The sequence below is a fragment of the Crocodylus siamensis genome, chromosome 1 (assembly GCF_052110815.1).
Source record: "Crocodylus siamensis isolate JL-2025a chromosome 1, ASM5211081v1, whole genome shotgun sequence".
NCBI lineage: Eukaryota > Metazoa > Chordata > Crocodylia > Crocodylidae > Crocodylus > Crocodylus siamensis.
This window is the reverse complement of record NC_143395.1, coordinates 404,250,232-404,276,608: the sequence shown is the minus strand read 5'-3', so window position 1 is coordinate 404,276,608 and position 26,377 is coordinate 404,250,232. Positions and strand designations below refer to the sequence as shown.

General features: G+C 45.4%; 1 protein-coding gene across 4 annotated transcripts in view; it reads right to left on the bottom strand.

Annotated features, from left to right (window-relative positions):
- NOX4 (NADPH oxidase 4) overlaps positions 1–26,377 on the bottom strand; it is a 195,478-nt gene that overhangs the window by 73,502 nt on the left and 95,599 nt on the right. For all 4 annotated transcript variants that reach the window (XM_090030601.1, XM_090030598.1, XM_090030599.1 and 1 more), the window contains one exon: positions 3,722–3,803. In XM_090030601.1, the coding sequence (XP_089886727.1) occupies positions 3,722–3,803 (82 nt within the window). The remainder of the gene's footprint in view (positions 1–3,721; positions 3,804–26,377) is intronic.

The following is a 26,377-nucleotide window of genomic DNA, read 5'->3' as shown; positions in this document are numbered from 1 at the left end:
AAATAAATATATATTTATTTATTTATTCGTGTGTGTGTGTGTGTATATATATATAGTGGTATTTCATTTTGATCATGGAAAAATGTGAATTTTGAGTTACTTTTTGTAATCCAAAACTTGGGGATTTTTTTCTTTTAAATCAGAGAAAACCAGGATCTCTGGTCAAGTCTTAAGGTTAATGTCTGTCAGGGCTCTATAAATGTAGAACAATGAACATTTCAACCAGCATCACCATTCAGTACTACAAACAGCATAGGATTACAATGAACACAAATTTATGCTGCTACCTAAGTACCTGCAGTGCCCAGTGAATTCAGAAAGACCTACAGATGGCTGGCAGCTCAGCAAGTCTGGCCATTTATTACAGAACCCGACTCATTGCCAGCAATAAATACATCCATTTTTTACACGTAGAACACAAACTGTACAAGTAATTTTGTACTGTAAAGTGTGTTAAGTATTTGGTTTTAGTTTATATATAATTGTTTTGGGGTTTTTTGTTTGCTTTCTTGTATCTGCTTTGCTGTATGTACTCATGGTTTTCTCTCCTCTCAGCTTTGCTTGTGCACTAGGCAGAACAGACCGCCTGCTGTGTCTTGATACCTGAGGCTTTTGTTTATGACACCCTGCTGTGTACTGGAAACAAGAAACTAGTTTCCGTCAGGTAACAGCAGGGAAAATCAGACCCCTGGCCACATTGGCTGAACTGGGCAGCGTTCTTGTCAAATAAATTGGTTAAGAGGAAAAACTAGAAGTCTGGCAACCCCTCACTTGATACTCAAGGTGATGTCAGACCAGGTACATAAGAAGAGGGAGCTGGAGGCTGGGAGGACCCTGGAGAGGCCCCCAGCCGGAGAAGCCTATGTGAAGGGCAAGTCTCATGTACAGAGGAGTGAGGGAGTCTCTGAGTCTGGGACTCCTCTCCTCTCCCTTTCTTTGTATTCACTTTGCTTTCCTGGGTTTGGGGAGGGATAATACCATGGGGGTATTCATTCCTGGGACAAACCTCCAGGATTACAGCCTGGTACCTGTTCTTGCTGTAGCAGTCCTTGTGCCCCACCCTAGCTGGGTAGCTGAGCCCATCTGCAGGCCAGGCCCAGGAACCAGAATAGACCTGGTTTCTTTTCTTTTGAGTTCTTTTGCAGTTTTCTGCTCCGGCTGGAGCTGTGGGATTTGGGACTAGCAATTCGTGAGGGCGGTCAACTCCCCCCGCCTTGCAAATCAACCATGTGGAAGTGGAAACTGCTGCTCTGCAGCTTCCCAGGGAGCAATGAGGGGTCCCTTGCACTGCAGAAGGACCCCCCACACTCAATAGCAGCTCTCCAAGATGCAGTGAAACCCAAGGAGCAGTTCACAGGACTTTCCTGAGTAGCAGGTATAAGGGTGCAGGCCAAAACTAACCCTTTGGGTGAGCCCTAGGGTGGCCATTCATTTGGTTTTATAAAGAACCAGAGGCTTTCTGGTCCTCTGTCATCTATTGCTAAGAAACCAGATGCCTTTATGTCCTCTATTTCTCACTGCTTGGATGCTTCCCCCCACCAGCACTGCCAGGGCCACCTGTGGGAGCTCCCCACCTGGCCCACCCCCGCCACTGACATCACTGCGGCAGCCTGCGGGAGCTCCCTGCTTGGCCCGCCTCCGGGGCTGCCACCGCCAGGGTTGCTTGCAGGAGCTCCCCACTCACCACCGCCATGCTTCTGCCACCACCACCGCCTGCAGGAGCTCGCCATACCCCTCAAGCCTCAGGACCTTTATGGTGGTTGGGCCAGTTACATTAAATGCAACTGTTCTCTATTATTGAGGTACCTCAATGGCCACCCTAGTGAGCCCCCACATCTCAGACTGCCTTGGTGTGGCTGGAGTCTCCCCAAAAGGGGTGCAAACTAGAGACTGTACTTTGGGGTTAATAGTATTTTAAATTGCATTTTTTTTCTTTTGTTTTCCTTGCCTCTGTTTTCTGTAATACATCTGTCCTTGGTGTTTATACTGCTTGTGAGGAGGGGGAATTGTTTATGCCGGCCCCTCCAGCCAAATTCAGTGAGGGCTTGAGACACAGTAAAAGCTTATTGGGTACCCCAAAATTTGAACCCGGCCTTGTTGACCAGTGTCTGGCCAAAGGGTTACACACATTATGATATAAAAAAAAAGATACAGCCCTGTTTCATCTTTTCCTTATTAGCACATAATTTCTCGCACAACATTACTGGAATCCAGTTAACCTGAAGCTGCCATCAGTGCTATCAATGCTACATAGGGCAACCAGCTACAGTGGGCTCAAGAGCATTTAAGGGTTAATCCAAAAGAGCCAGGCAGGAAGATGATTACAGTCAGGATTTTCAAAACTGTTAATGAAATATGATAAATAAGGCAAAAATCTCAACCCAAGTAGAAGTCAAGCCTACGGAAAGGGAGCAGGATCAGAGACTCTGTAAAGGTCACTAGGCACTTCATGCTTGCCCACGCATTTTACATGGGAAATGCTCAGGGATTTGTGTGACAACAGATAATACAAATACCCAAGATAAATATCAGGGGAGGAGTGGGGGAATTCTCACTGGATTCCCCGGGGACCAGTATTTCAGACCAACCACGTCCATTTTTAGTTAGCCAACCAACCCAATCATGGCCCGTTCTGAAAAATAACTCTTCCTCATTTACAGTATCCTTAGGGTTATATTCTTACAGCTTTATCAACTCCTTGTCCATTTCATGATTTAGTTAAAAAAATACCGTTTCTTTTCATCCCCATTCCTAGACATGCTCCAGCAGTGATCACAAACCTCTCGTCTCCACCCCGCTCCCTCTTTTCACCTAATGCTTTTCACCTCTCCTTTTCCTCACAATCTGGCAAGAGTTAGCAAGAGAACTTTCTCTTCTGCAACACCTGCCACCTGGAACAACCGCCCTGCAGCTTTCAGCCTCGCTGGCCTGACAGGGCCTCCGTTCCCTTGAACATCACTTCAGTGTTCCCTCTGTTATTTGTTTTAATCAGCAAAAAAACCCAATTTTTTTTATTATTTAATTTGGCTATTGATTGTCTTTGTGGGAAGAGGTGTTGTGTAAGATGTTCAACAAAACAACACCATATGGGCTTTTGTTGGGGGGCAGTGTAAAAGCACATTAAAACCTTTCCATGATTTGAGCACGGAAACAAAGCAGCTCTCTCACTGAGGAAAGTGCTCCACTCCCCCACATCCCTCCAAGGACTGCAGGAACCATAACATAAGGGACGTGGTACTGCCTGTTCCTAATGCACAGGGCTGTGCCTTTAGTTTGCCTGCCCACACATCCCTAACGAGGGCAGTAAAACTGTTTTTAGCGCTCACATGTTTCCGGAGGGTAGCTTGTTAAAATCCAAATGAATCTGTCAGCATAAATGATGGGATCCCACAAGACAAGAGCAGGGATTAGCCTGACAAAACATCTGCCTATGTCGACACACAGTGTCAAGTGAAATGAGGCTCCACCAGACACTGATCCGTGCAGCTTATCATCTGCTCTCTGCCACTGACTTCTCAGTGACAGCTGGGTGCCGTTGCAAGGCATGTCTGCTTCTTCCTGACACTGCTGTGAAGAGCACAGGGATTATTCCAAGGGAGGCTCCCTGACAGCTCTGCCTTAAAGAGTTTACACTGAAGGCATCTGCTTGTGCTATCAGTGCTTCCCTCCCTGACTACAAATGTATAAAGATTTGCTCTCCTGAGGAAGCATTTTTACTTACTTGGGGTAATGCCTTTGATGAAAGATTGGCAGAATCTCTGTCTCCTGACTCCAATGTGGAAGCAGCAAATCCCGAAATCTTTCTGTCAAAGGGAAAAGAAACAGATCTAAAGTTGTGGCTCCACACTGGAAAAGTTCAGGCCAGGAGTAAGCATGGGATGTCCTCGGTGAATTCTCTTCCACAGCCTGGTTTTAACTGAGATGAAAAACCCAGAGCATTAAGAAAAAAAACCTCTTCACACTGGTACCCTGGCAACTGCTGACAACACTTGAAAATTGCTCTTCTCTCGTCTAGATTTATAATATTCCTTTTCTTCAACACATTGGTTATTGTATGTATTCTAGGAGTGTCCACAAGACTTCCACTGAGATAACTACCCTCTCCCCGCTACTGGAGAGACTAAATAGGAGACAGCCCCTGCTTGGAAGATTAACATTATAAATAGACAAGAGATGAGAGTGGAAACAATGCCACTCAGTAACAGAGCTGGGAAAAGAACCCCAGACTCATGTATCCTGGGACTCTGCCTTACCTGTTTGACCATACAGCAACCCCTAACACCTACAGTTAAGCACCTTCTATTCAAGGATCCCAATGCAATTTGCAAACATTAATTAATCAACTCTCACAATACCCCTCTGTAGGAAAAAAACACCCTATTACAATCCCTACTATATAGACAAGGCAACTGGAACAGAAAAATGAAGTGATTTGCTTCCAGTGACAGAAAATCAGACTCTCCTGATCCCAATCTGCATCTTGAACACAAGGCTGTCTTTCCCAGTTTCCTCACTTATTTAAACATCTTTTTCCAAGAAATGGATACTACCACAATCTAGTTTTGGGTAATACTGATACATCGGCTTGGATAAGATGTTCTAATTTTGAAACAGCCCTGAAACACTGAATCATTAACATGATACCTGGATTAATTCTTTGTTAAATTGCAACTCTTTGATGACACTGTAGTAAATTCAAGAGAAAAACTTCTTGTCAAGGGTTCAGTTTTAAAGGTCAAGCATCTAAGCTGATTCAATTAGATCTATCATCAACCTGTAATCTGGCTAGCCAAGATGTACTGAACATGTTTCTGACAAGCTGGAAAGCTCTGGTAGGTAGCGGGGGTTTGTTACTCAATGTCTTCATTCCTTCCTGTGAAGTCTCATTCTTTGCATGATCCTTCTTGGGCTCATGTACACACCACAGTTTTTGCCCTTCCATGCGCTGCAACTGCATGTCTATTTGCACGAGAGGGATTTACCAATGCTTTAAAAGTCTTTCTTGTGCAGTAGGCTAAAACTCCTCAGCTATAGTTTAGTTTGACTCTCTGAGACTTAAAGTGTCATGTCCATGGATTCACTGCGCGCAAACACAAAGGTACTCAAGGGTGTGTAATGCGCTTCTTTGTCCATCACATGGTGCTGCAACTTTTTTTTAGTTCACCCCTTTGAATTGCTTCTGCTTTCTTTTTTCTTGTGTGGTTTGCCAGCTCCCTGCTTCCAAAGCTGCATGGCAGGGCACAGGGTGGGTGGGAGACCCTGGGCCAGGGGGGCAGTGCTGGACAGTCCCACTCTCTTGCAGCACTGGCCAGGGACCTGGCTTAATTCACTGAAAAACCTAGTGTGTATAAACACAGATGTGACACTCCAAAATAAACAAGTTTAAATTTTATAATCTTATTTTTAATTTAATGAGGATTCAAACCTGTGGTGTGTACAGGTGCCCCTTGGGGCTTAACTAGAGGTTGCATTGTGACATTTTACCCTATGAATGGGTGAGAGGGAAGCTTTTAAGCTTCAGTGCTGTTCACGCAGCAGTCACTGTTAGCTCTTTTACCTCAAATCCTATTGGCACTTATTCCTTTCTTACCATGTACCTAGCTCACAAAGGAGCCTGGATGAGAACAGCATGCCTGAAGCCCAGTACTGAAAAAAATAAGAGGTGAAGCTGACTAGAAGGATAGTTTACAAAAAAAAAAACCCCACTTCCAGTTTTAAGCTCATTTTTTTACCTTTGCCTGTTTTCTGGATTCTCCGGTAGATTCAGAGAACTTACCTCATCTCTCCGGGGCTTTGCATGGGCTTTCCATGTGTCCCAATGCAATTAAAGTCATCAGTACTAATCTTTAGAGCCCCTCATAAATAGGGGACCTACATACCTTATGCGTAGCAGAGGCTGAGGCTGGGGTATATTTTTGCCAAATGTCCTGAGCTGTGCATGATAGACAACTGAAGGGAAAACATTTTCAGTGGAAAATACACGACTATAAAGCAAGCTCCCTGGGTGTCTTGTAGAACCTGAGTTTGTTGAGTTTCAGAACATGGTCCAATATATAATTCTGGTTAAGCTTCTGAACAAGGGGAGGTGTGTGTGGTGAGGGAGGAGGGTGAGTGACTTGCATCCACGTACTATGGCAATGGGTACCCAAAAAGAATCCTTAAGCAAATAATATACTTGGATCCATATCTGCCTATCTGTCACTCCTAAGTGGAACGCTACACTCTGTGCACAATGAAGTTACAGCAACACAGTGTAATTTTCCAGAAGGCATGTTAAAGAGGTTCCTTTCTCAAATGCTATCAGCTGAACAAGCCACAGAAGGAGCACGGGTTTGATCAAAAAAAGTGTCTTTTGCCTCTTCCCATCTCTCCATTTTATTTATATTCCACTGAGTAATCTACTTAGCAGAGCTCCTGTATGGATGAAACTCCTCAGGGGTATACCCCCTGGGAAAATCTTGCACACTTCAGCTAACTTGGAATATCAGACACCTCTTTCACTAATACACAGAGGTCTTGCATTTTCTCTACTGATGTTCCAAGAACTTACATTCATTCATACAAAGTAGCACTTAATTATTTGCTAATACATATAACATGGTGATATATATTTCATTTTTGGTTAGATTTTACCTCTGAACAGTCTCTTCTACCACCCCAGGTCACCTCACCTATTCCAGGAGTAGCATCTGGGAAAAGGGGCAGCACTCACTGTGCTCCCCTGGAAATAAGAACCTAGGCTCGTAGTTGAAACTTCTCTGTCAAAACTTTTTTTCCCCTGATGGAAAACTGGGATTTTGCAGAAGCTATGATGATGACTAAAGTGAGGATTATGACAATGATGATGAAAAGCATCTGTTTTTTAAATGAATTTCCAAATTTTGGTCGTAAAAAAAAAATAAAGCTCCTAAAGTGATCAATTCAGCTTCTGAAATGCGGCTTTTCGACTTCTAAAATTCAGCTGTTCGGCTTCTGAAATGCTGACACAAGACCCAAGGGGAGAGTAGGCTTTTGGGAGCTCATATCTCCATTGTTCTCAATGGGCCAGGCTTCCTGGCAATAATACGTCTCCCATGATGTACCACAGCCTTGCAACTACCATGCTATATGGCTTCCCTTCAACAGGATGATAACTCAGCGGTAGGAGCTGGCCTTTCCCTTAACTTTTATCCTAAGTTTAGAAGCACATAACAGATTGTTGATATATCTTGTAAAAGATTTTACAACAAGAGGGAGTACAGGAATAGGAGCCAGAAGTATTGTTTTTTATGCTACTTCCAAGACAGATGCACTATATGACATATACAAGTCCATGGGGTCAGACAGGATGCACCCAAGGGTGCTGAGAGAATTGGCTGATGTGACTGCAGAGCAACTGGCTATCACAATTGAAAACTCATGGCAATCAGAAGAGGCCCCAGATGATTGGAAAAGGGCATACCCAGTGCCCATATTTAAGAAAGGGAAAAAGAAGGATCTAGGGAATTACAGTCCAGTCAGCCTCCCCTCAGTGCCTAGAAAAATCATGGAGCAGATCCTCAAGGAATCCACTTCTAAGCACTTGGAGGAGAAAGAGGTGATCAGGAACAGTCAGCATAGATTCATCAGGGGCAAGTCATGCCTGACAACATGATTACTTTCTACGACAAGGTGACTGGCTCTGTGGATGCAGGGAGACCAATGGATATGGTGTACCTTGATTTTAGCAAGGCTTTTGATACAGTCTCCCACAACATTGGGCCCAGAGAGTAGTAATCAATGGCTCAACGTCTATTTGGCAGCTGGTATCAAGTTGAGTATACCAGGGGTCGGTCCTGGGGCCTGTTTTGTTCAATGTCTTCACCAGTGACCTGGAAGATGGCATGGAGTGCACCCTCAGCAAGTTTGCAGATGACACCAAGCTGTGGGGAGTAGTAGAGGCACTGGAGGGTAGGGCTAAGATTCAGAAAGAGACAAATTGGGGGATTGAGCTAAAAGAAATCTCATGATGTTCAACAAGGACAATTGCAAAGTCCTGCACTTAGGACACAACAATCCCACGCACCAGTACAGGCTGAGGGCTGACTGGCTGGGGAGCTGTTTGGCAGAAAAGGATCAGGAGGTTACAGTGGACAATAAGCTGAACATGAGGCAGCAGTGTGCCCTTGCTGCCAAGAAGGCTAATGGCATACTGGATTGCATTGGTAGGTGTGCTGCCAGTAGGTCAAGGGAAGTGATTCTTCCCCTCTATTCAGCACTGGTGAGGCCACGTCTGGAGGACTGTGTTCAGTTTTCAGCCCCCCACTATGGAAAGGATGTGGACAAATTGGAGAGAGCCCAGCAGAGGGCAACAAAAATGGTTCGGGGGCTGCGGCACATGACTTCTGAGGAGAGGCCAAAGGAACTGAACTTATTTAATCTAGAGAAGAGGACACTGAGAGGAGATTTAACAGCAGCCTTCAACTGCCTGAAGGGGGGTTCGAAAGAGAATGGAGCAAGACAGTTCTCCGTGGTGCCAGATGACAGGACAAGGAGCAACCGTCTCAAGTTGCAGCGAGGGAAGTTTAGGATAGATATTGGGAAGAATGTTTTCATTAAGAGGTTAATAAAACACTGGCACAGGTTACTCAGAGAGGTGACAGAAGCTCCATCCTTGGAGGTTTTTAAGACCCAGCTAGACAAAGCTTTGGCAGGGATGATCTAGTTGGGGATGGTCCTGCTTTGAGCAAGGGATGGATTACATGATCTTCTGAGTTCCCTTCCAACCCTAAATTTCTATGATTTAGCATGTTATTTATTTCATGACCTTCAACATGCCAAAATCAGTGAGAGTGCCATATGTCCAAGATCTCTGGAAAAATACGTGTGTGTGTCATATCATCCGTACCTATACAGTAGGAATAATAATGTGCATCTGGTTCCCAAATCCCAGATACTTCCACACAATTTAGTTTTCCTGTACTTTTTGTTCCTGTCAATGTTAAACGTTAGTGATATACAGTATTATCTTCAAAATGACCTGATTTCCTTTCAAATCATTTTCCATCACTAGCAACTTACTTTGGAATCAGGAAATGTCCCTTGATAAATAGTTTGGAAGGTGCTGAAGGCATGTCTTTTATTATGTTACATTTCCTAGTCATTAGCATTTACTGTCTTCACTGCAGATTACATCATGCCATCTTACTTGAGAATGACATGGATAGTAGTCTAATAACTTGAAAGTCAAATGTGAAACTCATAACTAAAGGACGGGGTCATTGCACAGTTTATGTAATTGTTGATGAGGATTCATGCAGGGGTTGGACTACTTGATCTGTTAATCCTATTTTTTTCCTATTAATTTGTACCTGTATATGACAGAGGGGGAAATGAATTTCAAAGACAGAATAAGATGCTATAAAAACCTCAGGGCAGATTCTTTTCTCCATTATATACTACAGTTCTAGTTATTTTAAAAACATATGAACATAGGATAAGGAAAAAGCCTTTGGGGTCAATGCATCCAGCTTCCTACTACCAAAAACAAGGATGTCAAAAATCCTACTGAATAAGATTTCAGTAGGATTGCAGGACTACAGCCGAGGGTTTCTGGGCTTTAGTGGAGATTAGGCCAAAACAGACTGGAGCCTGCACTAAAAACGCATGTTTCAAACTTCCGTCTTACCCAAAATGCTGTAGGCTGAAAGCTATAGCTTTCGCTTATGCATGACTGTTCCGGAATCCTGGGTTTAAAAGAAAACTAGGTTGCAGAGAAATCTCTGGGATTTGCAGATGTGGATTATTATTCCCACTATGTATGTAGGTAGGGATGGTATATGACATACCTGATGGTATGTAGGTAGGGCACATGGCACACTTGCTTATTTGGCACTTCAAAGGCCATGAAATGAGCAATGTGCCAAATGTTATATAGTACATTTTAGAGGTGGCATAAAAAACAAGACTTTTAGCTCCCATTCCTGTTCTCTCTTGTTGTAAAATACTTCACAGGAAATATCAGCAAGCTAGTGCATGCTCTGGTGAATACTCTAGAAGGTCAGCATTTCTGTAACCAAAAAATACTCTAAAAACATATCCTTAAAGCCAGAGCAGTCCACATTACTATGAGATGCTGTTCTCTTATATACCACCAAGTTTCTTGTTCAGAAACCTCAGAATGCTTAATGAATACAAGGGTTCCATGGTTGTATTGAGGGCACTGCAGCCAATTACCACCAGTGCAGCACAACTAAAGTTAATTGCTTTTTATGGGATAGAAATATTTTTTAACATTAATGTTAATAAGAATGAACACCAATTTAATTAAAAAGCAGCTCCAAAATGGCCAAAATGGGAGAGCACAAATGTCTTCTTTTCATCAATTATGCAGAAGACATTATGGTCCAGAACCTTAGTTCATGAGCAGTTCTCTCCATAGTGACACTCTCATACCTTGAAATATTTGTACTTATGCCTCTATAATGCTTCTGCTTTCCCCTGAGATACAGGTCTCTACTCCAAATTAAGCTACATGGATGTTTGCAACCTTCATCAGCTTCAAATTAAAAACACTTGCTTAGCTAACTTGGTATCAATCTGGACCAGGCCAATGCAGGTCAATTTGTATGCATAGTTGTTTAATCAGGATGTTTGTAATAGAATATTTTGTGGTTGTTAAAATACATTTTCTTAAAATTGCCAAATGTTTTAAAATCCAGACCTCACTTGGTCTTGTTTCCATGCCCTGTAAATTTGGAAGCACTGTTGTAAGTACCTCCTTCAGTGCCCCATAAAACCAAAGTGAAAAGTAATTCAGGTGACACATTTGCCAGTTAAGAACTATAAAATGTAAACTACAGTGGGTACCAAGAAGGTACAAAATGGCAGTGTTCAACATTTTGATTAGTCTTGTAACTTACCTGAAAGTTTCTGAAGCTAAAGAAAGTATGAACGTTCATCTCCTGAAGAAAATCTAGGTTACAACTATAATAGATTAGACGAAGATGGAGAGAGGGGAAAGACTCTTTATGAAGTTTCAGAATGATTAGAGAATCATTTTTGATCTGGTATCCCATGACCACCTCCTGGCCAAACTGGCCAGTTGTGGCCTTGGCTCCACCACGATACGCTGGCTGGGAAATTGGCTTCGTGGTCGGACCCAGAGGGTTGTGATTGATGGCAGTCACTCATCGTGGTGCCCTGTGACCAGTGGGGTCCCTCAAGGCTCTGTCCTGGGACCCATACTGTTCAACATCTTCATTAATGATGTGGACATTGGAGTCAGGAGTGGACTGGCCAAGTTCGCCGATGACACCAAACTTTGGGGCAAAGCATCCACGCCAGAAGATAGGCGGGTGATCCAGGCTGACCTGGACAAGCTCAGCAAATGGGCAGACGAGAACCTCATGGTGTTTAACACCGATAAATGCAAGGTTCTCCACCTTGGGAGGAAAAACCTGCAGTACCCTTATAGGCTCGGCAGTGCTACGTTGGTTAGCACTACAGAAGAAAGAGACTTGGGGGTCATCATTGACCACAAGATGAACATGAGCCTGCAATGCGATGCTGCGGCTAGTAAAGCGACCAAAATGCTGGCGTGCATCCATAGATGCTTCTCGAGCAAATCCCGGGACGTCATTCTCCCCTTGTACTCGGCCTTGATGAGGCCGCAGCTGGAGTACTGCGTCCAGTTTTGGGCTCCACAATTCAAAAAGGATGTGGAGAAGCTTGAGAGAGTCCAGAGGAGAGCCACGCGCATGATCAGAGGTCAGGAAAACAGATCTTACGATGACAGGCTGAGAGCCATGGGACTCTTTAGCCTGGAAAAGCGCAGGCTCAGGGGTGATCTGATGGCCACCTATAAGTTTATCAGGGGTGACCACCAGGATCTGGGGGAACATCTGTTCACCAGAGCGCCCCAAGGGATGACGAGGTCGAACGGTCACAAACTCCTGCAAGACCATTTCAGGCTGGACATAAGGAAGAATTTCTTTACTGTCCGAGCCCCCAAGGTCTGGAACAGTCTGCCAGTGGAGGTGGTTCAAGCACCTACATTGAACACCTTCAAGAGTAAATTGGATGCTTATCTTGCTGGGATCCTATGACCCCAGCTGACTTCCTGCCCTTTGGGCAGGGGGCTGGACTCGATGATCTCCCGAGGTCCCTTCCAGCCCTAATGTCTATGAAATCTATGAAATCATCTGAAACAAACTCCTTTGCTGTTACCAACAGATAGGAAACGATGTTGATACACTGCAACTTTATTATTTTTACAGAATTAACCCTTCCTGGATTTATTTCATGCATTTAAATATGCAGAGCACTACTATTCATAGGTAAGGACCTATCAAATCCACAATTTTGCGATTTTTGCAAAAAACGCAAATTTGGTAGGTTCCCCATGAAAAAGCCTGGTCCCTGCGAAAAAAGTGTGAGGATTGTGAAAAAGTAGGAAAATGGGGGAGGGCACGGGAAGAACTGTAAACAGAGGTGGGAAGCCCTGGAGTCCTGAAGCATGGGGGGACAAGGGGGAGGGTTGATTTTTGTGGCAGAGCCCCACCCCCACCATTGGCCACCTGCCAATTTCCAGGGAGAGGTGGGACTTCCAGGGGTGGAGGAGGTTTCCCGCATACTGCCATGAAAATGGCTTCTGACATTGTACCGGGACTGTGAAATCCAGAGGCAGCCTCCGTGAATTTGGTAGGTCCCTGTTCCTAGGCAAATTATTTATGTACATAATTTAATAATATTTAGAGAACTGGCCTTGATTTTTTCCCCCACTGAAAATTTCTACTTTTCAGTGAACATGCTAAAATTGAATATATATCTCCCCCAAATCATTCAGTTTTTGGTCAAACTATACCTGTGAAAATAACAACAGTTCCACAATAATAAGGCACTGTGTGATTTTTCTCCACAAAAAGCAGTGTTCTGCCAATACACATTTTGAAGGAAAAATTTCAAGAAATGTTTCTATACTTACATTACTTTTAGGACTTAAAGGATTCAACTGAGGCGTTTGTCTCGTTATGCCAGGCACAGTACAAACACACAGTTACAGAGAGTTTCTGCTCCAGAAACTTTAAAATCAAAATAGCTAACCAAAGAGTAGATGAGGGAGAGTCATTATTAGCCTCATTTTAGAAAAAAGGAACAGAGGCAATGAGAGATTTAATGACCTTCCCAAAGTCACAGAGAAACTCCATGGCAGAGGTGGACAATCTGTCCAGATCTCTTAAGCCAAAGACAGATTCCTAACCATAACAATGGCTTTCCTCTCAGACAGACTGTATTATATGCCTATTCTCCAGTTGGAAACAAAGCCATTCCCAATACACAGTTTATAAAAAGTACTAAAAGTCTGGTCGTATATACGTATGGCTACAGACATTTGTCACTTTTGTCCCAGGCTAAACCATTTGACCCCAGGTGCAATCATGCAAAGTCTAGGTCTATTGTCCCAGAATAAATTCATAAAAAGGTATGGGATAAGAAGCGCTAATAGTTTATCTTAGGACATTTCGAACTGCATTTGAATGGTTGCCCTGGGATTGTATCACTGAGTGAATGGCAGCAAGGAAGCAGTATATTCAGCCACTCACTAAACCCTGATTAGAAGAGGGATGTGTATACATGCTAATCTCAAGACAGTTTTGTTCCAGGACAAACACAGGCACAACTTGTCTAGGGACAAATGCAATGTCTGTTCTTAATCTACAAGTATAACAGTAGTTTACAAGAAACATAGGAAACAAATATAAATATAGACAGACATAAGACTATAGAGAGGTCAATGAAAACCAAGTTAATTAAAAAAAATTAAAATCTTATCTGCATGTGTTGGAGAAAAGGTTGGCACTGTAAGTTTGGGGCTCCACTGTCTTACTGTTATAGCCTCTAACCAGGCAAAAATCACATGCTCACTCTTGCATTCCAAGACTTCAGGGAAAAGAAATATATTTACCGTTTCATTTGCAAAGATGCATATTCTTCTCTCTCAGCAAGATCTGGAAGAGGCCAAGGTTACAGTTCTGCTCTCTCCTATCTTTAGGTTTTGACAATAGCACCTGCACTGAAAATCTATGTACCCATTGTGTGCACCCCAACATAAGATGGACAGCATACGAGGAACTTTGCATGTGCACTCTCCAAGTCTTGGACATTGTACAGACAGCCAGAGATATTCCAGCCTGAACATTTTCTCTTTTTTTTGGTGAATTTTAACACTGGATTCCAGCAATACATTTTAATGTGTTTTGCCACAAATAAATATTCAAGACTTAAATGAGCTCAGACCAGCATGTGGCCAAGGATTCTGTGATTATATTAAAGAAAGAAAGAAAGAAAGAAAGAAATAGTTAGTGTTGACTACAGGCAATCCTCACCGTTCACAGGGGATACGTTTTTGAGTTCCCTGAGAATGGTGAAATCTGCGAATACAACACTGCCCAGCAACAGCCAGCGAGCCCAGACCAATGGTCAAAAGGGAGAAACAGGTAAGCGATGGGGGACGGGGCATTGCTGAGACTAGGGGGTCAGTGGGCACAACCGTTGGAGGCCTCAAATGCCTCTACACGAATGCTCGAAGTATGGGGAAGAAGCAGGAGGAACTCGCCCTCCTCCTAGCTGTCACCAGCCCTGACATAGTAGGGATCACAGAAACGTGGTGGGACTCATCGCATGACTGGGCGGTGAGTGTCAAGGGCTATAGGCTATACAGGAAGGACAGGATAGGAAGGAAAGGTGGAGGAGTAGCACTCTACATCAAGGAGGAATATACTTCCTCGTTAATTAGCAAGGGGGTAGAGGGGGGGCACTCTGAGATGCTCTGGGTTAGAGTAAAAGGCAGTCCAGGGGAGAGAGACTTAACGGTGGGAGTCTACTATAGACCTCCCAACCAGGGAGAAGAGCTCGACCAGGAATTCTTAGGTCAGCTTACAGAGGCAGTGAGGGCTAAGGATGTGGTCATCATGGGGGACCTGAACTTCCCAGACATCTGCTGGGAGGAGCAGTCAGCCAAGTCTGATCGCTCACGTCGGTTCTTAGCCAGAGTGCAGGACCTCCATCTAACCCAGGAGGTGCACAGTCCCACCAGGGGAGACGCCTTGTTGGACCTGGTGCTGGCCACGGGTGATGACCTGGTGAGGGGGCTGCGGGTGATGGGCCACCAGGGAGACAGTGATCATCGCTTGCTGGAATTCACCATCCAGCGTAAGGTGGCAAAGGGCTGCAGCAAGGCAACAGCCCTAGACTTTAGGGGGGCTGACTTCAACAAGCTAAGGAGGATCGTTGGGGAAGCGCTGAGGACCCAGAGGGGAAGGGAATCAAATGTCGAAGGTGAGTGGTTGCTCCTTAAGGAGACGATCCTCCATGCCCAAAGGGAGGTAATCCCAACAAGGGTCAAAGGGAGCAGGAGGGCACATAAACCCCCATGGCTCACTAAGAGCATCCGGGAATGTCTCCTTGCTAAAAGGGAGGCATATACCCAATGGAGGGATGGGGTCATCACCAAGAAGGACTATGTTACAGTCGCCCGAGGATGTAGGGGGGCAGTCAGGAGGGCCAAGGCAGAGTTGGAGATAGGACTAGCTTCCCGGATTAAGGACAATAAGAAGTCCTTCTTCAAATACATAGGGGGTAAAAAGAGGGTCCCAGGTAATGTGGGGCCCCTGCAGGACACGATGGGCAACTTAGTCATCACGCCAGATGACAAAGCTAACATATTTAACGATTTCTTTGCCTCTGTCTTCCTAAGTAGGGACCAGTTCAGCCACCTCCCTGCTGGGCCCCCCTCGGGCCCCGAGAGAGACACGCCTGGGCCAGGGGTTAGCGAGGAGTTAGTTACGGTACTTCTGGAGAGGCTGGACGTGTTCAAGTCCGCTGGTCCGGACGATCTTCACCCTAGGGTTCTACAGGAACTGGCCGAGGTCATAGCGGAACCCCTGGCGCGGCTCTATGAGCACTCGTGGTGCTCTGGTGAGGTGCCGGAGGACTGGAAGTGGGCCATTGTGGTCCCTATCTTCAAAAAGGGAAAAAAAGAGGACCCGGGAAATTACAGGCCAGTTAGTCTTACCTCAATCCCCGGTAAGCTCTTTGAAAAAATTATCCTGGCACACATCCAGGAGGGCCTTGCGGGGGAATGCATGCTCAGGGGCAACCAACATGGGTTCATCAGTGGCAGGTCTTGTCAGACCAAGCTGGTGGCCTTTTACGATCAGGTCACCAAATCATTAGACGCAGGGGTTGCTGTGGATGTAGTCTTTTTGGACTTCCGGAAGGCTTTCGACACTGTCTCTCACCCTGTCCTCATCAAAAAGCTGGGAGACTGTGGTGTCGATGCCCACACGGTCAAATGGGTCGCCAACTGGTTGGATGGCCGCACCCAGAGGGTGGTAGTGGATGGGTTCTTCTCGACCTGGAAGGATGTAGGCAGTGGGGTTCCGCAGGGCTCGGTCCTCGGGCCCGCACTGTTCAACATCTTCATCAGTGACTTGGATTACGGGGTAGAAAGCACCCTGTTCAAGTTTGCTGATGACACTAAGATGTGGGGGGATGTGGGTGCACTAGAAGGGTGCAATAGGCTACAAGCTGACCTTGACAGGTTGCAACGGTGGGCGGATGAGAATAGGATGGGGTTTAACACTGATAAGTGCAAGGTGTTGCACATGGGGAGGAAGAACCGGCACCACACTTACAGGTTGGGGAACTCCCCTCTTGCCAGCACGGAGACGGAAAAGGATCTTGGAGTCGTCATTGACTCCACGATGAACATGGGCCGGCAGTGTGGGGAGGCAGTCAAGAAGGCCAACCGTACCCTGTCATGCATCCACAGATGCATCTCGAGCAGGTCCAGGGAGGTGATCCTCCCCCTCTATGCGGCACTGGTCAGGCCGCAGCTGGAGTACTGCATCCAGTTCTGGGCGCCACACTTCAACAGGGACGTGGACAATATGGAAAGAGTTCAGAGGAGGGCCACTCGTATGATCAGGGGTCAGCAGGGCAGGCCTTATGAGGGGAGGCTACGGGACCTGAACCTGTTTAGCCTCCACAAGAGAAGGTTAAGGGGGGACCTTGTGGCCTGCTACAAACTGGTCAGGGGGGATCAGCAGGTATTGGGGGAGTCCCTGTTCCCCCGTGCGCTGCCAGGAGTGACCAGGAATAACGGTCACAAACTGGCGGAGGGTAAGTTTAGATTAGATATTAGGAGGCGCTACTTCACAGTCAGGGCGGCTAGGGCCTGGAACCAGCTTCCAGGGGAAGTGGTGCAGGCTCCTAGCCTGGGGATTTTTAAAAGGAAGTTAGATGAGCACCTTGCCGGGGTCATCTGACCCCGGTGCTCTTTCCTGCTAAGGCAGGGGGTCGGACTAGATGATCTACCTAGGTCCCTTCCGACTCTAGCTACTATGAAACTATGAAACTATGAAACTGCATTCCCGAACATCATGAACGTAGTGCTCCTGGCAATCCGGGGGGGGAGGACATGGCTGAGCTGGCAACAGCAGGAACCCAGCAGTGGCAAGCACAGAGCTCCTGAGCTCCTGTAAGTGCATTTAAGATGTGGGTTTAGCATTCGCGAATATTTGGAACCGCGAATGCCAAACCTGCAAATAGCAAGGGTTTCCTGCATATCATATCCTACGGATTCTCTTGCACATACATATTACAAGCACACTAACACTTACATCTGTGTGTACAGACATATAAAACTAGATACAGACACATATCAATAAGAAAGCCTGTTAGCAAGATCCATAAATATGACTACAAATGTAAAATATTTTTACACATATCTGTCTAAGCAAGCTGCAGCTGCCCCATTTTTCACTTAGTGCATTTGAGTAGCAGTAATGGAATCGTGGCCTTAATTTATTACCAGGCTGACTGCATCTATCACCAACAGAAATGCCACTTCTATCACTGGGATATTTTTCAACGTACCAGTTGGCCAGATAAGACATTTGGTCTTATTTTAGATCTTGAGTACTAGGCCATTTCAAACATTGTTTCCAACGACACATTTATTACACCACTCAAGAGAAATACACAACTAATTACTAGACAATGGCTTGGAATACTGAAAATCAGAGTGGACAAAACACTTAACATTGTACTGCAGGGACGGATTTTGCATTGGCAATGTTGCAGTTCTGTTCTAATAGAGCATTTTCATTTTAAGGGGTGTTTTCAGGCCATTAAAATTCTATTAGAAGTCATCCTCTTCATCCAATGTATGCTGGGTCTCAAGTGATCCTTTCTTCCCCAAACCACAAAACTAACCATTGTCTCACAACTTGAGCTTGGTTTTAATTCCAATCAATCATAAAAGAAGCACTAATGAGTTCAGGCCAAATTCTGCCTTCACGAAACTGGCTACGGAGAGGAAGGGACACTATATGGGTATTGCTATAACCTGTTTTAGGAAAGCCTTCACTCTTTGTAAAGTCCAAATCCCTTTAAATCATGATACCATGGATTAAATCCACTAAATCATAAAACAATAGGGCTGGAAGGGACCTCAGAAAGTCACTTAGTCCAAAGCCCAGCTCAGGTCATGATTATCCTTATTTAAACTATGCCAGTGAAGTGTCTGTGTATCGTGTTCTTAAAAAACCTCCAAGAATGTTTTCCACAACTTCCTAGGTAATCTATTCCAGTATTTAACTACCCTGATAGGAAGAGCAGCTTTCTAACTAATATCCAGCCTAAATTTTTCTTGCTGCACTTTAAGGCATTATGGGCGTGTCCAGATGAACCCACACGTGCAGTAATGGGAAAAGGTTCTCCGTGCTGCATGTTTGCAGCCCGGGTGCAAAATTAGGCACCAGGATATCCAGGGGTAAAGAGAAAACAAAGTGAAAAAAAGTGGGGACCGTGCCTTGAGGCAACTGGAGGCTGGGTCCTCCACACACACACTCTGGCTGCCAGAGCACCTCTGTGGCTTGCCCTTGCCCTGGTGCTGAAGCACACTGACTGCCTGTGCAGGCCAGCAACAGGGAGCTGGACCCGGGCCCCACAGCAGGTAAGTAAGGGCTCGAGAAGGGGGAGGGGGCCATGGGGTGACCCCCTGCTGGCCCCACCTGCTCCCGCAGCCAGCCCCCAGATCCCTGCCCTGCCCAGCCCCACTCACCCCAGCCCCACTGATGGCTTCCCCGCCCGGCTCCATCCCCCACCTGCCCCCCGCTCCTTGCCCCACCCAGCCCCGTCCCCCGCCTGCTCCCCAAGTCCCCTGATCCCTGCCTTGCCTGGCCCCATCCCTGCCTGCCCCCCAACCCCCCCATCCTATCCCACCCCGAGCCCTTCTGATGGCTGCCACACCCAGCCCCACCCTCTGCCTTCCCCTCCAATCCCCCATCACTGCCCTGCCCGGCCCCATCCCGCCACCCCCTGAGGCCCCCTGATCACTGCCCCCACCCTAGCATCCCCACAATTTAAAAAAAAAAAACCAAAAAAAAAACCTGGCATTCACCGGCAGTGCAGCTGCCATCTAAGTCACTGGGCACAGTGCGGGGCCAGATGACAGCCCTAGCACCCCAGCCTGGGCCCTACTGCCCCCCTCTGCCCTGTGCTGCCCGGGGCGCTCTGCCAGGAGGCCCCGGAGCCCCCACTGCCCCTGCTCAGTGACTAGAGGCTTTTTTTTTTTTTAATTTTTTTTAATTATTTTTTTTCCAATCACCCAGAACCTCACCCTCTTTCCAAGAGTTCTCAAAGATAATATCTAATGGCTCTGCAATTATATCTGCCAATTCCTTTAGTACTCTAGGCTGCGTCTCATTCAGGTCTGCTGGTTTGAATACTAACAGTTTCTCAAAGTAATCTCTTACGTGTTCTTCCCCAGCCTAGGCTGATTATCTCCTCCACTCTTCATGCTGCCAACTGCACTTCTCGTGTTAGCTGACATTTTTTGGGAAGACTGATGTAAAGAAGGCACTATAGACTTCAGCCTACTCCAGATCACCTGCTACTAGACTGCATCCTGAATTCGTTAAGGAACCTCTTGTTTCTGTTGCATGTTTTTGGTTGTTGCCTTTTATGACCCATATTAGACATCTGATTTTTTTTTAGTTTGCTTTCTTGAAATCATAGATTTCATAGATATTAGGGGATGGAAGGGACTTTGTGATATCATTGAATCCATCCCCCCATCCTCCATAGGCAGGAAGTCAGCTAAGATCAAGTGACCCCAGCAAGAAAAACATCCACACGCTTTTTGAAAGAGTCCAGAGTAGGTGCTTGCAAAACCTGGAGGGAGGGAAGTCTGTTCCAGACCCTGGACACACACCGTAAACTGTTTTCTTATGTCTAGTCTAAATCAGCCTTTCTGGAGTTTCTGGCTGTTAGACTTTGTTTTCCCTTGGGGAGCTCTGGTAAACAGCTGTTGTCCCAGGTCCTGGTGTACCCCTTATATAATTGTGTGCTGCCACCAAGTCCCCTCTGAGCCTTCTCTTTTCCAGACTGAAGAGTCCCAAGTCCCTCAGCCTCTCCTCGTACAGCTTGCCCTCCAGGCTCTCCTCTGGGCTCTCTCAATCTTTTCCACATCCTTCCTGAAGTGGAGGACCCAAAACTGTACTCCAGCTGCGGTCCCACCAGGGCCAAGTAAAGCGGGAAGATGACATCCCTGGTTTTGCTTCAGATGCATTGATGGATGCACACCAGAGTTTGGCAGTTTACCCAGCAACCAGTGATGCATTTCAAATCAGTTGGCTGGCACCCAACAGTCACTGGCCTTCATAGGATCAGATAAATGAGGTCATAAGGGCTATATAAGTAAAGGACTTCCCAGGAGGAGAGGAGTAGTCCCCAGGCTTGCAGGTGGGTCAGTCCGATGTGAGGTGTCCCCAGGGAGGCGCTTGGAACCTGGAAGGTGGTTGGGCGCAGTGGGGTGGATAACTCGAGCCCTGGACAAGGGAGATGACGTGGATGTCATATATCTGGATTTCAAGAAAACCTTTGACCTAGTTCCCCCAAAATGCCCTTGTGGTGGGCTAGTAGGGGGTGCTCCTGAGTTGACCCACCTCGCTGCACCCAACCACCTTCCAGGCTCCGAGTACCTCCCTGGGGGCACCTCACATCAGACTGACCCCCTTCCTGGAGCCCACCCACAAGCCTGGCGATAATGCCACCACCCAGAGTCTGGACTGATCTGGGACCTGTGAGTCCTTGAGGGTACCTGACCCACTGCAAGAACTTGCAGTGCTTCCCTCAGTCTGAAGCACAATTAATGGTCTACCTTCGTCAGCCAAACCAACAGGACCCCAAGGCATATTCTAGACCTGCTCCCAATAAGTCTCCCATACTAGGTACAAAGGAGAACCTTATTGCCTCTGGATGATACTTGTGAGCAAGCTGAGATCTAAATAGATATATAGCTTTCAATAACTCCGATGCGTGATTAAAGGCTACCAGGCCACTGTTTGCTCTAAGGTATTTCTCTGATATTGCTTTACCCTGTACCCTATTCCAAACCTACTCCTTGTAACCAGTAAAGTTCTCCTTTGTACCTACCTGGTCACAGAAGGAGATGAGCTTAGTTAGGCAAGACCGGCCAGTCACAAAGCCATGTTGGGTGGCATTCAGATGCTTGCCTTCAGTTAGTCCGGTGTTGATGGATCCCTTGACAATTTTCCCCACGATTTTTCCAGGGATGGATGTCAGACTGATTGGTCTATAATTCCCCGGGTCATCCCTCCTCCCTTTTTTGAAGATAGGGACCATGTTGGCTCTTTTCAGTCTTCCAGGACCTCACCCGAGCACCACAAATTTTCAAATATCTTTGCCAAGGGGATGCAATGATGTCTGGCAGCTCCTTCAAGACTGTCAGGTGCCTTCTGTCTGGGTCCGTGGACTTGTGAATGTCTAGTTTCTCAAGGTGTTCCCTCACCTGATCCATATCAATTTTGGGCCCATCACTCACTCCCAGGATGGTTTGTGTCCTTTCTGACAGTGTGATCTCCTTGGGAGAGTGAAAAACCAATGCAAAAAAGTCATTTAGGAGATTGGCCCTTTCTTGGGCGTCAGATGCCATTTGCCCTGTTAGATCTCATAGAGGCCCAATGCTGTATCCAGCATCTCTATTCTGCTGCTCTCCTTCCTTCCTTTCTTCAGGATCTTGAACTCTGTCATTTCATGGTCACTGTCACACTGCCTTTTATGTTCACATTCTCAACCAGTTCCTCTATATTTGTGAACAAATAACTGAGAACTTCCCTCCTAGCTGGCTTTTCCATCATCTGTACAAAAAACTGATCTCTGACACACACTCTGGACTGCCTTTGCATTGCTATGTTACCCCCTCCTGCCCCACAACAGATGTCACAGTAACTAAAATCTCCCATCACCGCCCCACAACAGATGTCACAGTAACTAAAATCTCCCATCACCACCAGGTTGTTAGAGAAAAGTCTCATCCATTTCCTCCTCTTTGTTTGGTGAACTATAGAAGCCACTTGCCATGACACTGCCCTGGCTCTTTTCCCCTCTTACCTTGACCTAGACACTTTCAACATGCTTCCTCACTTTCCACTTTGTACTGCATTTTGAAACAAGTGTATGTCATACATAGAAAAAGGGAGGGGGCATATATATATGAATTGTTTGCATAACTGGAGTACTGCCATAGATGGGCATAAAAGGAAGAAGAGGCCGGACAAAAAGGGAGGGAGCATGCATATATATATTTTTGTCCAGCCTCTTCTTCCTTTTATGCCCATCTATGGCAGTACTCCAGCTATGCAAACAATTCATCAGTTTGCCCTATTAAACCACCCACATTGCCATAATTGTGCTAGGACTTCCAATTAACTAATCTGAGGAGAAATGGTTTTATGCTGTGGTATATTGAGAAATTGTTTAATGCCATTTGGTCATTTGTTTAAAAATAAGTTTTGAAAATCTGAGGAGCAAGTCCTTTCAAGAATGAAACAAAAGTGAAATAGGATAACATAAGCATTAGAATACTATCCCTAACACTCAGGAAAACTAGATTCAAATCACTGCTTGAATGAAGATTTCTTGTATGATCCTGGGCAAGTCACTTAGCCTCTTCATACTTAAGGTCTCCATCTGAAAAAGAATAATTCACAACACTGTCCTCCATCCTAGAGATTGCAGGGTACTCTCAAACTAGGATAATGGAGGAAACATATGTGCTTAAAGCAGAAAGAAATCTGAGCACTACACACAGATGAAACACTACTTTAGGTATTGTTTGCTGGTTGCCCTGCCCACCTTTCTGCTACATGCCTCAGTGTGTTTTTAAGACTCCCTTACAGACACAGGGTGTTGGCTACAGCCAAGGCTGGGGACTTTGACTGGGCTCTGCCAATGCTCCTGCTGGTTCTTGGGTGCCAAAGCTGGAGGTTCTTGGGTGGAGGGTCTTGTCCCCTCCGGTCAGGATCAGGCCAGTTGCTATATCTGGGGTCAGGAAAGAATTTTACCCTATGGTCAGATTAATACAGATCACCAGGGTTTTTGCCTTCCTCTGTAGCAGGTGGCCATAGCTAATAGCTCATGTGTATACTGATAACCTTTCATAGGTATACTGATAACCTTTCACAGAAGCAGGTCATGGGCTGCTGTGATTCCCCTGCTTCACCTATAGCAGGTTAGGGTACTATGTCCGTGTTGTGTCAGGGTTGACAGTACTTTGGTAGAGGTTAGGATTTGTATAAAATGGTTGAGATAGGGATGATCCTGCCTCAGGCAGGGGGTTGGATTAAATGACTTCTCGAGGCCCCTTCCAACTCTGATTCTATTAGAAGGTGCAACGCTTTTCCCGTCCCATCAGTCCCTGTCTAGCTGCATCTTTATCTGACCCTAAAGGATGCACGTGATAGACACAGAACAAAAGCAGTCAGGCACGAAGCCTACAGAAACCACCACCACAGTTTTTAACTATGTTTTTTCCAAAGAATGTTTCTTACACGATTCATTGTAAAAGCTCTCTCAGAACTAGATGCACTGAAGGTACAACAAACTGTAAAGAGATCAGAGCTCAGAGCTCAGCTGGATCCTGTATTCTAAATAAACTGTGATAGTCCTCTGGGGATGATCACCGGAAGAAACGCATGTCTTTTCCCAAGACCTAATCACATCTGAGACTCCATTTCCTTGCACATCTCATGAAGTAAAATATGTAACCCCAGTGCAAAGGAAATCACTTCAATAATAGGAAAATTAAATGAGCCATGATATATTGGCACTCCGTTTCATTCGGATGGATGAGAAAAAGGAAAGTCTATAGTGTGTCAAGTAATAGACCCAAATATTATTTTGATCTGATCTCACACTGCTATGTGCATATCTGCTATTTCTTGCTATAACTGAGTTAAACAACTCATTGATGATAACTTTAGCTGGACAATTTCCTATAGTTTACAGTCTAAAGTTAGTATTTATTTTCCTCATAACAAAAAATAGGATTTACTATTCTTTATTTTTTCTGTCTTTGAACTAATTTCAGTGGAAGTTCTTGTTTTGATAAAGACTACAAGATTTGCTCTTAGATAGCTTTTTCATTCTTAACTTCTAGTATGCTTTGAATGTAATGGGGGGAGGGGCGGACACAAAATATAGAGGTTTGACTTGACACATAAAGTACCACTAAAAGACTGAGCCATAAATGATACTGCCTAATACCACATTAGCAAATTGGGCTGGAGTGTTTTCAAAATTAAAACATAGTTGGTTAAATATTGTTCAGACAGTTCCCTGTGCAATCTGAAAGAAATGTATAGAAATGAACTTCTTGCATTGAAAGTTTCTATCATGTTATTTTTTTATCTATTTGTACAGATTCTCACTGGGGGCCCATCAAATGCCTCCCACGTTACAGAAGCAATGGAAAAAACCTACAAAGAGCTAGCTCAGCATTAAAAATCCAATCAAATCAAATCATCATCATCATCATCTAGTAACATCACAATAAAACCTAGAGAGGTAAATTGTCTTAAAGATAGAAATAGCAAAAGGCGATGCATTTCTATTCAGGATTTTTTACTTATTATGCAGACTAACAGGTCATCCATACACTTTTTTTTTTAAACAAGTGAAATTAGGAATTTCTGCCACGGTATTTATGTAATTTGTTAATACGGCAGATTTAACATAGTATCCATTACAGACAATTCAAACAAAATAATAATAAAGCTGCTACTTCTAGCTGTACTTCATTTTTAAAAGTCCAGCCAAGTAGCACTTAACTGACACATACAGGACAACTGGAAGCCTCATGATAAAGCTATGCACTTGTTGGGCTAATGATAGTCATTGAGCAGACATCACTGAGAATACCTGAGTTTGTTTTTGAAAATGCGGGGGAAAATCTCCCCTGAGGAAATGTCACTTATGTAGAAAATGGAAGGGATTATATTCAATTCATGTTAAGGGAGGGTGCTTAATTCTATTTATTGAAAAGAGACTATAATTCACCCACTTAACGTAAGTTAAAAGTAATACTAGGGGCTTTTCCAAGGCTCTAGGTGCTTTAACATCTAGATAATGCAATAAAATCACATCAATATTATAGTAATCATTTCACAGGAACTCAGACACCTCTGAACATGCTTTTGATCCTGTCATCATTGTGGGAGGCACAATCTCTCTAAAAACTGTAATTAACTCAGTCCCCACCTTTACTAATAGGCATGTGTATAAACAGCCACCCCTCCACCCCAAAACAATGCTTCCTGATACCAGAATACCCAGTCAAGGTGACTATGGACCATCCCTTTTTCATGATACTACGGCACTACTTACCGTATTTACTTGAATGCAAGACTAGGTTTTCCCCCCAAAACAGCATGGGAAGAAAAAGCCCCCTTCTTAGATTCATGTGCAAAGCAGGGGGGGGAGGGGACAGGCAGCTGCTGCAGCTCTGATTCTGGCCCTGAGCCCAGGTTGGGGCCAGTCAGACGATAGCAGCCTCCTGCCCCCACCTCCACTTGCCCCCTGCAGCTTCTGCCCCCTTCCCCTTTTCCCCACTTACAGTCAGGCACAGCTCAGCTCAACTCACACTGGATTCCCTCCTGGGTAAAGAGCACATGGAAATCCTCTCCTCTGCCTGGCCAATCAGCAGTGCAAACACTGCTACATGGCCTCTGCCCAGCCAATCAGTAACACCAACGCAGCTGCATGGCTGGCAGGGGCTATGCTCCCACCTGTTGTGCTCTGCAGGGGAACAGAGGCCCAGCAGCATCTAACAGTAATGGGGGAGGGAAGAGGAGGAGGAGTGGGGAGCATGGCGGGGTGCCGGAGATGGGGGGTAGGAAGTCTGCAAGGGGATGAAGTGGAGGGAGCACAGTGCAAGAAATGCTTGGATGCTTATTGACTTCCTGCCCCTTGGGAAGGGGGCTGGACCCGATGATCTTCCAAGGTCCCTTCCAGCCATAAAGTCTATGAAATCTATTAAGGGGGGGTCACC